Genomic DNA, 13,829 nt, shown 5'->3' on the forward strand with positions numbered 1-13,829 from the left:
CCATATATACATATATGTGCACATATGTACATTTTATGTATGCATGTCTTGGTATGCATATGACCCATGTACAAAATGTGTGTAGAAAAGGAAACTTATATGGAACGTGTTGTACTAAAGGAAACTTTGCCATTACTTCTATGCATATACACACATTCATCAATCCATATAATAATATATGTGCACATATGTATATTTTATGTATGCGTGTCTTGTTATCAATGTATTAACACTTGTCTTTTTCATACTTGATCAAAAGCTCAATTTCAAAACTCTAATGAAATCAAAACCATCCCTAAAAAAGGATGCCCTCTTGGTATGCGTATGTTGGTGTTACAATTGACCCATGTACAAAACGCATGTACAAAAGATAACTTGCGTGGAATGTGTTCTAGTAAAGGAAACTTTACCGTATCCTCCTATGCATACATGTATCCATCTATCCATGTGTGTGTGTGTGATGTACATTATATTTATGCATGTTTTGTTATGTATGTATTAATCCATTGTGTCTTTTCCAACTTTATCAAAAGCTCGACGTCAACACTCTAATAAAATCAAAATAACCTCTTAAGGATGCCCTTTTGGTATGCATATGTTTGTTTTACAATTGACCCATGTACAAACTGCACAAGCAAAAGGAAACTTTACCATATCCTCTCATTCACATATATCCATCCATGTGTGTATGTATGTATATGTGCACATATGTACATTGTATGTATGCGTGTGTGTGTGTGTGTGTTTGTTGTACAAACAACACAAACAATATTTATATGTATACTACCATATTAGAAACATCCAACAAGTAGGGCATAAATATGCCCACTAATTTCATGAGAAGCATAACAAGCATATTGTGATTTTGAGGGAAAACTCATATAATCGATATAGATCAGATGTTGATAGTGCAAAGTTCAATTTACAATGAATAGCCTAGGAGTATCTAAAGGGGCCAATATTGAAGACATGCAAAAACTTTCCTAGACACTTTGACTTGTCATGTCCACTAAACCAATGGCGTTTACAAAATGTATATAACTATGGTTGGAGTCGCAGATCCATGCACACATTTTGGTTGACAGAGTCACTAAACTTCGTACAACAAATGGTGGAACAAAGGGGGGTTATGGTCTAAATAAGTTCTTGAATCTCATGCCACATGCAGTTGTAGCTATACACAAGTGTGGCCTCGTATTCCTTCGAGTAGACCTGCAATGATGTGGTTGAATTTGAACCCTTGTGTAACCTTATATTCCACAAAGTGCCCTTGTAATAGAAACCACATCTTACTATCATATTTCACCGACTATTCCCAAAGTAAATTGGTGGTAGTTGAAACTCGATTTATCTACCCCCTACATCCCATCAAGTTGTCATCTTGTAGTGTTTCAGCTAGAGTCTAACCTGCGCACAATCCTATATTCCATAGAGTGATCTTGCAGTAGATCAATCAAAGTTGAATCCAAGTGTATCCTCGTATGCCATCAGTTTGTTGTGTCGTAAATTGGTGGTGGTTGAACCCTTGGGTAACCGAATGTACCACAACCTAGTGTTGTCGTAGATTGGTCGAACTCGAACCCACACACGACCCTATATATTCCATCAATATTACTCTTGTGGCAGATCCGTCAAAGTCTACATATACCCAAGTCTATATCCACACTATGTTGCATCTTGTTGTAGTCGAGCAATACGTTAGGGCAGGCGGGAGTCAGACCCATGCGTAACCCTAATCTATATATGCCTACCACACACTTGGTCTTGTAGATGATTGGTCGGACTTAGAACCCCACAAATTGAAGCCCTCCCATATTCCATCCAGTCCAGTTGTCTCCTCTCTCTCTCTCTCTCTCTCTCCTCCTGAGTTAACTAACTTAACTCGGGTTAAGTTGGGTAACTCGGGGTTAAGTTAGCTTAACTAGGGTTAAGTTAGCTTAACTAGGGTTAAGTTAGCTTAACTAGGGTTAAGTTAGCTTAACTAGGGTTAAGTTTGGGTCCTCAGAAAACGCGTTTCTTCTTCTTCTTCTTCTTCTTTCCTCTGTTCCAAGATCCGTATACAGTCTGCTTTCTGCATCCATCCATTCATCATCATCATCATCATCATCATCATCATCATCTTCTTCTTCTTCTTGATCTTCTTCTTGCGCTTGTTTAGCTCCATTCACGAACGCGCCCATTTCGAGCTCCGCCATGGCTTCTTCTGTGGATGAGCAAGAGAGCCTTCTCAAGTCTTATTACGCCGACGAGAAGGATCCGGACACCAAGGATGTAGCCCACGATGGCGCAGAGAAGAACGAGAACGAGGATTCTTCCGCCGTTTCTAATGGCTTCCCTCCCGTCATCGCCATAGGAACTCCTCCTCCTCCTCCACCTCCTCCTTCCTCTTGGAGTACTTCTCTCTTTGCTTGCTTCGGAAGTAATGATGAATTCTTCACGAGTGACGTAGAAGTCTGTAAGTTCCTAGATCTCTTATCTTTTTCTCATTCACGATTTGGTATTATCATTCTCGGCTTCTTCTTTCAATCGATTTGTAAACAAAGGCCGAGAAACGATGCTTTTAAAAGAGGCAGATAGTTAGATTCAGATGTGTTTTTATGAGTTTTTGACAAGGGATAGATCGAGGACTCAGGATTTCCTAGAGATAGATCTATGCTATGGGTTAGTCAAGATCAGAATAAGGATGCACTAACCAGAGATAGAGATTCTCAGGATTACTTGACGTGGTTCTTCCTAATCAAAATGAGAATAAGGTTCCATTTACCCGGGATATAAATTCTCAGGATTAGTTGGGGGGCAACAAGACAGAATTTTTACGAGGGAAATGCTTTACTTTTTACACAAACTTGGACATTCAGATTATTTATTGAAAGCCTGCAAGAAAAGGGTTCTAGGGTTATGACAGTCCAATTTTTGCATTCCTTAAGTTCCTCCCCCAAACCATTGCTGAATCCTATTTAGGAGTGAGATATTGTGTATCATTGCGCATGATGTGTATGCTGGTGCCGAGGAAGACTAGGAAGAGAACCTGTTTGAAGTGATAGTACATGTGGCATCCCCTGATGCATGCCTCTGAGAGCATTCTTACCTTGGGAACATCTGTGAAATTAATTTTTTACATATTTCTTTACTTCAATGGAGATCTCAGTAGCCGCTACATGGACATCTGTGTCAATTTTTAGTTTCACCTCTGCTATACCTTTGCAATTCTGAGTTTTTCCATAGATTTGAGTCAGTTTGGAGTACACTCGATTGGGCCTTAAGAGCTTGGTTCCCTACTCATATGTTTCCAAGATATATTTGAAGGAATTTGACATGATCTTGCTTGATCATAGTCTTCATGGTTTCAGAGAAGAGTGGGGGTGTAGGAGGCCATTTTGGGATGAACTTCATCACAAAGGTTCGTGCTTGTAAGAAACGGGTGTAATGCAACCCCCCAGAGAGATTATACAGAAGTATTATCTTTGAAATGTTGATAAAAATGTAAGGATCACATGCATACAGCATATACAGGTAATTAATTCTTTGGACTGCTTCCATAGTTGATCATTTAGTGCTTCTTGTCGAAACAATATATCCTTGTCAGGAAGTATCCTTTCTTTATATGTATATATATATATTGCTTTTTATTTTGTGAACCAAATTTTTTAGAGTATATTCTTGCAGTGAGGTCTTTTTTACTCACATCGTCATGCTATACAGGTGTATTAGGCTCATGTGCGCCGTGCTTGCTTTATGCCAGCAATGTAGAGAGGCTTTATCCTACTACAGAGAATACATTCACTAATCACTTCTTAGCCTATAGCGGATTACTTTGCCTTGGAAACTTGTTTTTTGGGTTCAATGCCTTGGCCCCATGCTTCTCGTATGCTAATCGAACACAGATCCGTCAAAGGTTTAACCTCATGGTGAGTATTCCCAGGGGTTTTGGGGGTTCTTCATTTATCCCGAAGTTTCTTTTTGTGTAACAACAGTTACTGTGCTTTTTCAGGGTACAGGTGAATGCTTTGCAAAATCATGTGGGTGCTCAGGTTGTATTAGTGAAGGTGAGAACAGTGAATGCATCGAGGGTGTAGCTGATTTTGCAACTCACTATCTCTGTCATCAATGTGCCCTGTGTCAAGAAGGGAGGGAGGTCCGTCGGAGGGTGCCACACCCAGGTTTTATTCGATCCTATGTATCAACCATGAGTGCTCCGACAGAGCAAGCAATGTCAACTTGATTCTTAGTGGAACCATGATCTACCATAATAATGGAAATGTGCTTCACAGTGAAAGCCACTTGATTTATTAATACTGAAAATGTGCTACATGGTAAAAGCCATTTGATCTATTAATAATGGAAATGTGCTTCGTGGTGTATGCCATTTCGTAACTCTTTGGGTTGTATTTGTGTTTCCTGAGAACTTAGAAACCTTTGTAAATAACTCTATAAGAGAGACAACTGTTTATCGTTTGTATAGACTCAAGTTAATTGTTTCACTAATTTGTGTTGTATAAGGGATATTGTTTCTGCTGTGTATGGTCAAATGGTTCCTAGTTTGAGTATTGACATGATAGAAGCACAAGTATTGTTTTTTTCATATGTTTCATAGTTGTTTGTGCATGTGTAATATAGTGAGGGATATATTGGTGCATAGTACTCATGCACACTTGCTTTTGCGTAGTATGTTCTTAATTTATCACTCCATAATCTGTAATTTGTACCATAAGGGATATTATTTCTACTTTCTGTAGGTGTGCTATTTATTGTTTCATAATTCATGGTAAATATCATAAGGGAATCCTGTTTCTGCTTTGTAGTTCAACTGAATAAGTTCCAATATTGCAAGGGATATTGTGTGGATCATTAAACAGTCAATTCTATGTTCGAGAATATAGCATCAGCTTTAAGTCAAGTTGATATACATCAAAGGGTAGTTCTTTTGGTGAAATTTATATACAAAATATACAGTTTCAGTTTGAAAGTATCGATGAAGAGCTCAAAACATTTAGTATTTCAAGTCATGAAGAAGAAAACAATCTGCATAGAGCACTGGAAGGTATTATTCTTCACGGAATGTCTTTCAATACCTTGAGGCTTTGACTTAAAGATCCTATATGAATCACAAGAGCATCTAAACTCCAATAGATTAAAATTGTGTCATGTGTTTTACAGAAACTTATATAGCTCACTAATTTTCATTGTTTTCTGATTTAGCAATATGGATATAATCTGATGAGGACATTATATATATACACAATCTGACGTATATATATATATATATACACAATCTGACGTATATATGGGCACTTTGAGGCAATATCCTACATTTGTGTGAAGCATCTTCGAGGCCTTTTCCTATTTAGGCATACAATACTCATTACAAGCACATAATCAAGCACCCACTAATTTTCCCAGCCAATGCCATAGAACACTCATAACAAGCACAAAATCAAGCATCTAGTACATTTCCCAGCTCTCTATCACACAATTTGCTTGTGTTCTCATATGACTAAAATATATATTGACATAATATTTTAACTTATACATATGTATACCAACGAATTGCTGTAGACCTAGATGCAATCAAATAACCTTTTCCACACTTGGAAAAGATTCGCTTTACAAACACCATCTTCAATAAAAAAGCATACTTCATTTAGATGTAAAACATCTTCAAGCTTTTTCCTATTTTTCAAACGGGCCATAGAATACTCGAGCATCTAATTTTTTGCTCCTGTTACATGAGCTGCTTGTATTATATATATATACCCTTAAAATGCAGAATGTTCTCTCAAAGTTATAGATTAAAATTATTGCCAACATATTTGGAAGAACCTAAGCATCACTTGAAACTCATTGCCACCATATTTGGAAGAACCTAAGCATCACTTGAAACTCATTGCCACCATATTTGAAAGAACCTAAGTATTACTTCTGATTTAGATACACAGTTAAATAACTCTGTTTTGCTCTTGGCCAAGACAAATCTTCACTCTATACCATCATCGCTCAAAACAAATCTTCATAATCGTGTCCAACGAGGGTTTTTTCTTCTCCACTGTCAAGTAAATATGGTAGTTCTAAGCTCTGTTTAAAACCTTGAAAACATCAAAAGATCTGGAGTTAAAAAGACTACCCATAGATAGCTTTACTTTTTATGAGATTCAAACGACTTGATGCACCTTGAGTTACTCCATGAAATTGCACCAAAATTGCTATACATCATTGTGTAATAATACACCATTATATTCTTTCCATCCACATTCACAACGTTCGCTTGATCTTCGAGAAGGTACCAGTTTCCGAGAAGTACGTACTTTGTGTGCCGCTTCCAAGCAATGCTGCATGGGCTTGCGGATTTGACAGCTCAATACCCTGTTTGACAAAATGGCCATAACATGTTTATGTTTGGTGTAAAAATAAATTCCAATCATGCAATTTCTGTTCATCATATAATGACCACCAAGAAACATCACAGAGACATGCTATTGGGTAACATACAAAGCTGGCAGAAATAAACCTTCAGGATACACTGTTATACATATAATGCCAGTAGCATCCTTCATTTACTCAATATACATGTGTAGCTGCTACCCATTATCGTACTTGGCGCTCAGAACACCAAATGGGGATATAAATGTTAGTAGAAACAAACCCATTAATGTACATATAATGCCTTTATGACCCACTATTGTACATACAATGCTAGTAGAAATAAATTTTTGTGATCCATTATTTTACATATAATACAAAGTCAAACGAACCTTAATGATCTATTATTGTACACATAAGGCTTGTGGAACGAACTTAACCTTTGTGACCTGTTATTGTAATTTATAATGCTAGTTGAAATAAACCTTCTTACCCATTACTCAGCATATTAATGCTACTCGAAACAAACCTGAACAGGTGTGAAAGCCAAACTTGATGTCAATCCAGATGTAGCACCACTGCTCCCATAATTCTTCTCTTTGAACCTGCAAATTGGAGAAACATTGTAATCTACAGTTAACATACCAATCTACAGTAATTCAGAAAATCATATGATAGCCATTCTATTCTAATTCTAAAAATCATACAATACCCATAAGTTTAAAAACTGTATAAAGCATACAGTAAAAACATACTATATTAATTCAGAAAATCATGTACTAGCAAGTGTACACTAATTCACAAAATAATATAATAGCAAGTGTAATCTACTTCACAAAATCATAGAACAGCATGTGTACTCTAGTTTACAAAATCATATGGTAACCAATCTATTAGTATTCAAATAATAAATTCACATACTTTTTTGCAGCTTTAGCAGCAAGCTTGTTTTGACCCATTGAAACCCTCAGTTTACCACTTCCTGCCTGCCCAAGCATTCCGTAACCCTCTCCCAGCCCATCACCTAATTAATACACCACAAACAGAAATCCCAATCAGAATCCTTAAGAGTGACAAGATAAAAAAAGATTAAACAACATTGTATTAAAGTCAAGAGTTTCATGCCTAAAGAACTTTCTTCTGCGATTCCAAACTGCATCCGGTTCGCTAATTTACGCATATCGGTCAATGCATATCTGCAGCATAAGGCAAGAGCAAGTATTATATATATCAGTCCATGTTTATCTATAAAATCTGTATTATAACACAAAATACAGATCCGTTCTTGTATGCATATGCATATCTATAAAATGAGTATGATACAAAGTTATCAATTTATGCATTTTACTAAAACACTCTGCATTTCGAAATTACCCCAAACACTCATTTTTTATGGAATTCCAAAAACGAATAGAGGGGACATGAGATGCTATAATGAAGTCGATTAGCTCAAAAGATGACAATGATAAAACAAAAGAGCCCATACCTTTCCTTCATTTTCCGGAGACGGCGGCCACCACGTTTCTTCTTTGGATCTGAATCAGGCACTGGAAGTGGCTTTGGTTGTTTAGGAGGCGGAGGTTCTTGCCATTTCTCGATCTTAATACGTATCTCTTCTCTAAGCTTTCTTCCTGCTTTTCCAGTAGGATCACCCCTCGTGTAATCAACACGAGCGGCCAATGAAGCTTTTGCAGTGAGCAAACGGCACGCTCTCATTCTAAGAGCCGGAGGAGTGCTTTGTACAACATCTGCTTGAATAACAACCCCAGTGTGAGGTGAAGCAGAAGCAGTTGAGAACCCTGCTAAAGTTTTTCTCTTTGCCCCGAGAACTTGTACATTGCAAGCAGGCATTTTCGCTAATGCCCCTAAACCCCCCGCAACTCCCATCAATTTGGCAGCCACTGCACTTCCTACAATAGCTGACAAGTTGGGTGCTATGTAACCCATCCTACTCTCCACGAATTCCAACACTTTCTTCTTTGCATCATCAAGAGCTAAGGCTCTATCACATGCCTCTAATGTCTTTTGTAAATTCTCCTCCGATAGAGGCTTGCCAGTAGTTGTTGATGCAGTTACAGACACAACCATGATGGTTGCTGATGGTAGTAATCCTTCTAAGTCAACAAGAGTAAGATCCATCTCATTTCCTATCTTTTTTACCACCCGAGCATAATCGATTGGGTGGAGAACGAGAGACTCTAACTCTGGAAACTTCAACCTATATTTATCACGGATGAAATTGTGAACGATAATTATCTCGTTTTCAATATCGGCAGAAAGCGTGTTGCAATCGACAATCAGTTGGTACTCAGAATCATCCTCGGTCACTAGGCCAACTTTGGAGGACTCAATTTCCTTCCCAAGTGCTTCATCCACTTTCTGAAAACATAAAATTTTGAAGTAAATAATGCATCCACAAATTCCACAACTAAAGTTGTGCACACATCAAAAGAGGGAATTGTAGAACCCAAGCTATAGAAAAGCACACAGTACCATAAAAGACAAAAGAATTCAAGAACCCAAATATTGCATTCTCTCTTAAGAAAGTGTCATCATTTTCCAGAGGATAAGGAAGATGGATTTTATCATGGATTTCTGAAGCGATGACAGTGTACAGAGAAATATTGTGTAAAAACTAAAAGAAAAAGTGGGATACTAACCACCATAATATCATGAAACCGCTGACTTTTTTGCAGCTTGGCAACAGTATCTAGGTCATCATAATTCAGTGCTTCAATATCAGCCATCTCATCATCTTCATATTCATCATTTTCCCCTTCCTCTGCAATATCCTGAAATAGACATGGAAAGTATCATATTTTGGATAAAAATAAATTAATGTGCTAAATTTAACAATATTTTCAAAACACTCAAATCCATGTTCTTAGGCATTGCCTGACTAGAAGACTTCACGACATTGAAGAATGGGCAAAAGTTCTATAGAGCAAGCATTCTTCAATTTTTTCAAGCGATTTGAAATAGCAGATATACATTATATAAAGTGCATAGAGCCCAATGTTTGAAAGAGATACGTCTATCAGAACTAAATTATATAATTTCCATAGTAGCGCATACAGGCAAAATGTGTATACAAGTACCACTAGTCAATAAAATAAAATATACCATCCATTGATGCTAACAAGAAAAACAAATGGATATAGTTCCCATAGAGGTAGTAAAAAATTTAAAGAAGAGTTGGGAAGTCGCTTATGTGGAGACATAACTTATACTAATTCGTTGCAAATAATAGGAGAAAAAATGAAATTGATGAAGAACATACAGAATACATGATCCTTCAAACATTTGAAACATCATAACTTATTGTCCAGCTACTGCTGAAGTTATCTGAAATATAATGAGGTTGTTCAAATCAAACACAATTATTCCTAAGAGGAAGTTGTGCGAACACGTATAATGTACATCACTGTTTTAAATTTTCTATATGAAAACTATTTACGTTTAGAATCTGGATATGCAGCAAAAACTAAAAGTTTTGACACAACCTAATCCCATTCTCAAAAAGAACGTTCTATAATCTTCATATGCTAATACAGTGTTTCCTTTCGAAATGTGATTATCACTTTATATATGTTTCAAATAGTCTCATATTTCTTTTATAAACCCAATATCTTGTTGTACCAATTCTTTTTTATTTGACACTTGTCAAAGAGACTGGCATGTTTCAAAACATCTCATATTTCTTTTATAAGGTCACACATTCCAATAATTCCATATTTCTTTTATAATACCAGTATCTATTGCGCAATTGGATCTACAACAACACTAAAGTTATGTCCATGTAGATTTGCTCCTGATATATGAGGTCTCCTATCTTTTATTTTGTGGTGCATTGATACAATCTAATCATGTTCTCATTAGATCATCTTCTAACTTCTGTATGTGAATTGTATGTTTCCTTTAAATGTGATTGTCCATTTACAAAGAGAAGAATGCATTTAAAAAGTTTCATATTTCTTTTGCAAGACCGATCACTATGTCTTTGAGCATTTGCATATACCAGGCACTAAATATTTAAGGCCTACTATCTAGTTATAAGACAGTAGTTCATTTCCAACGATAATTATTGCATGCGTATCTACATACAAACAACCAATGGAAACAGAAAATAGTATCTTCTCCAACTCTATCTATGCATACACATATCACTTCCTAGAGACTCCCTTAGTCTCCCCTCGCCTCTCTCTCTCTCTAGTTTATAAATGATATGCATCACTACAAAGCGATACGGGTTAATGAGGGTTTAGAGTTTAGCAAACGCCAACACCCTTTTTGAGTATGGTCAACGAAAAAGGTGGTGCATTTAATGCAGTAGATGGATTAGACCTTAGACTTTATAACATATTGTTATAAGAACCTTGGGTAAAGTTCTTCCAGTTAGTTCTTCGCTTTACCACTGAGTTACAGTTCTTCACTTGACCACTGAGTTGTATTTGTATCTGTTTGCTTAAGGGAACATGAGATAAGGCTCCCATTGTATCAAACCCTCTATTGTAAACGAGTTTCAGCACTCTGCTATGTATGTTTATATATACATATTTTTCACTATGGAGGATGATGAGTACAAAATGTAGAAGTCCCGCACTTCAAAAGACTCATTAGCAGTAAGTGGCAGAAGAAATAACGTTTGCTCTTTTGTCTGCCTTTGTTACCACCGTTTTGTGACTAGTCATGTATACATTATATAAACACATACATATATATGTGTGAGTGTATGCATACACGCATATATAAATACATAGACATCTATGGTATACATACACATATGCATACAGACATATATGCGTGAAGATGTATATGATATATACATGTATGTATTTATATATATGCGTACACAGACATATTTCTCAATTGAAAGAAGATAACATGGTTCCACAACACCAAAACATTCATCAATCAAACATTTGTTGATCCTCAGCATGTTTCTTCTGAATTTTTATCCATCTGGATTGAAGATCTTCCATAAAATAACAATTAACTAAATAAGAACAAGAACATCGAATTACAGCGTTTATATTTATATATTCTCTTACCGAAAGCTGAGCTTCATTGTCAGAGAGGTCTTCAAGATCGGCTAAAAACGAATCTGCGAGTGTGGCCTGAGAAGACAAAGAAGAAGAAAATAAGAAGACCACCGAAAGAAAAACTACAACGAGATTTATTTTATTTTTGGCAAGAATTCTTGGAGATTAAACATCTGAAAAAAGGGGGGGGGGGGAATCTTGCACGAGTTCCTGAACATTAAACATCCGAAAAGGGAAGAAATCTTGCAAGAACTCTACAGGATTAAGCCTCCGAGAAGAAATCTTCACAGCGCAGAGAGGGTGAAAAAGGAAATATATACACATATATATGCGCAGAGCCAAAGAAAAAAAACAATAGAAAAGACTCTGCAAAGAAAAAAAGAGGAAGAAACGAGAGCGTACCATGGCTGCTCGCTCGCTCGATTGCTCGCTGTTGCAGAGAATAGAACCCAGAGAGAGAGAGAGAGACAGAGACAGAGAGAACAAGATTTGAAGAATTACCAAAATGCCCTTGTGAGAGAACAAGATTTGAAGAATTACCGAAATACCCTTGAGCACCAAAACACACCTTTCTCTGAAATTCGGAAATACCCTTCTCAACATTCCTCACTAAAATATTACTCTTCTCAAAATTTCTCACCAAAAATTACCTTTCTGAAAAATTCTCATCAGAATTGCCCTTTCTTAGATACCCTTCTGAAATGCGGCCTAAGACTTGGGAGTTCGCAACCTGACGAACATTGGGCTCCCTTAGTTATCGCAATAGACGATTAACATGCATTCGGTTTCAGCAACATGCACTACTGCTTTGTGGCATTTTACAGGTCTATGCATGTCTCTGACCATCCACTTAGGCAATGGGTATTCCTGCAAAGATGGACATCACGCACGCTCCCCATTGGGCTGAATCTTCAAAAGGCAAGAGATGGCTTCAGATCATGGTGCTTGATGTGGGTGGAGAATAAAAAACAGCCTTCCAATTATTATGGACCATGGGGGTCTTAGACTAGACTAGAGGGTGGGTGTTGGAGACACGGTCGTCTAGTGCAGAACAAAATCAACACTCTTCTGTGTGGGGATCGTTAATCGATGCAATGAATAATATTGATCGCAACTAGAGAACAAAAAACAGTATGCAAGCATGACACAAGAGAGAGAGAGACGATGGGCACAAGATGAACTAAATTATTCAACCAATTTCAACCAGGTTACAAGGTCAGTTTATATACTGACTAACTTAGGGCAACTGCCCTTCTCACTATTTACATAAATAGCCTAAACCTAGTGTGTACAAAGGGAGACAGTGCGAATACGTCCATTAGAGACCCACATTCAACACTCCCCTGTAATGGGCGTATACATCAAAAATCTATAAATCGAAATGAATATACAATACAGATCGATACAAGGTTTTCGCGCAAATCGAAATTTCGGTCGAGTTGGTGAACTTCAAAAAACAAAAAAGGCCGAACTGGCCGAGGTTGTGGAAACTAAGGCCAAACTTCGAACTGTTGAAGTTGATTGTTGAAAACATCCTAAGTGTCCGACTTAATCGGACTATTTCTTCGTTACGCCCATCTGGTGCCAAAGGGATCGGAATCGATCCGCCGAAAGACACTTGGTCATCCCTTCTGCGACATTATCGGTTGTAGATATCTTCTAGAGGCCGATTTTTCCTGAAATGATGCAATTTTGAACAAAGTGATATCGAACTTCGATGTGCTTCGAGGCATTGTGATGAACCGGATTTTTCGACAAAGCGACAACGCCCTGACTGTCACTATAGACAATTGGAGCCAAGTCAGATTCAACTTGTCGAAACGTGCAAGCCAACTGACCGAGCCATAGGGCCTCTTTCGCCGCATCGAACGCATCTACATATTTGGCCTCGGTCATTGATGTGGTAGTGCACTCCTGAAGTTTCGATTTCCATGAGATTGCTCCATTGCCGAACTTAAAGCAATATCTGATTGTCGATTTTTGACTGTCCACACAACCGACAAAGTCTGAGTCGGTGTAACCGACTATGCCTGAGGTGTCGTTCGGACCGAATAGAATGCCAAGGTCTTTTGTGCCCCCCAGATATCTGAACACATGCTTTACTGCGTTCCAGGAATCTGCTGACGACTCCTACATCGTGAGCAATGTCAGACCGTGTTGCGACCATCGTGTACATCAGGGACCTGATTGTCAGTCCATACGGTACCAACTTCATAGTTTCCCCCTCCGAACCGGATATCGGGCAGTCTCGGTGAGACAGTCGAAGGCTAATGGGGAGCGGGGGTCGAAATAGATTTCGCCGATTGCATGTTGAAGCGTTCGAGGACATGTTTAATATAGTCGGATTGGGATAGAAACAATTGTCTTCGATTTTGATTCCGACTAATCTTCATGCCGAGAATGTGTCTTGCCGGACCGGGGTCCTCCATG

General features: G+C 37.8%; 2 protein-coding genes across 3 annotated transcripts; one reads left to right on the plus strand and one right to left on the minus strand.

The window, feature by feature from the left end:
- The first annotated feature begins 2,104 nt into the window (after positions 1-2,104).
- On the plus strand, positions 2,105-4,516 carry LOC147862361 (PLAC8 family protein). Its single transcript, XM_087322734.1, has 3 exons — positions 2,105-2,455; positions 3,703-3,908; positions 3,992-4,516. The coding sequence occupies exons 1-3, from the start codon at positions 2,194-2,196 to the stop codon at positions 4,220-4,222; spliced, it is 699 nt and encodes a 232-aa protein (XP_087178860.1). The 5' UTR covers positions 2,105-2,193; the 3' UTR covers positions 4,223-4,516.
- A 1,433-nt stretch (positions 4,517-5,949) lies between these two features.
- EMB1220 (pre-mRNA processing ribonucleoprotein binding region-containing protein) lies at positions 5,950-11,873 on the minus strand. 2 transcript variants are annotated; one of them, XR_015530036.1, is made up of 9 exons: positions 11,802-11,873; positions 11,409-11,474; positions 9,018-9,149; positions 7,844-8,736; positions 7,483-7,553; positions 7,279-7,381; positions 6,887-6,962; positions 6,168-6,360; positions 5,950-6,083 (listed from the first exon to the last, which is right to left on the minus strand). XR_015530036.1 is itself a non-coding variant. In XM_087322640.1 (8 exons), exons 1-8 carry the CDS (start codon positions 11,802-11,804, stop codon positions 6,250-6,252), a joined length of 1,455 nt encoding a protein of 484 aa, XP_087178766.1. In that variant the 5' UTR covers positions 11,805-11,873; the 3' UTR covers positions 5,950-6,249. The 2 variants fall into 2 exon arrangements, 1 of the variants encoding a protein (XP_087178766.1); XM_087322640.1 differs by having other exon boundaries at positions 5,950-6,360.
- Positions 11,874-13,829: the final 1,956 nt, after the last annotated feature.

The sequence above is a fragment of the Azolla caroliniana genome, unplaced genomic scaffold (genome assembly GCF_043228905.1).
Source record: "Azolla caroliniana isolate FFs.n. ecotype wild unplaced genomic scaffold, voAzoCaro1.0.p SCAF_7, whole genome shotgun sequence".
Lineage (NCBI taxonomy): Eukaryota > Viridiplantae > Streptophyta > Polypodiopsida > Salviniales > Salviniaceae > Azolla > Azolla caroliniana.

Coding starts and splice junctions, on each gene's coding strand:
- EMB1220 (XM_087322640.1), bottom strand. Junction 9,150..11,408: donor ACAATGAAGCTCAGCTTTCG/GTAAGAGAATAT, acceptor TGTCTATTTCAG/GATATTGCAGAGGAAGGGGA. Junction 6,963..7,278: donor GCTGCTAAAGCTGCAAAAAA/GTATGTGAATTT, acceptor TCCAATTTGCAG/GTTCAAAGAGAAGAATTATG.
- LOC147862361 (XM_087322734.1), top strand. CDS start 2,194: ATGGCTTCTTCTGTGGATGAGCAAGAGAGCCTTCTCAAGTCTTATTAC. Junction 2,456..3,702: donor CACGAGTGACGTAGAAGTCT/GTAAGTTCCTAG, acceptor CATGCTATACAG/GTGTATTAGGCTCATGTGCG. Junction 3,909..3,991: donor GTCAAAGGTTTAACCTCATG/GTGAGTATTCCC, acceptor GTGCTTTTTCAG/GGTACAGGTGAATGCTTTGC.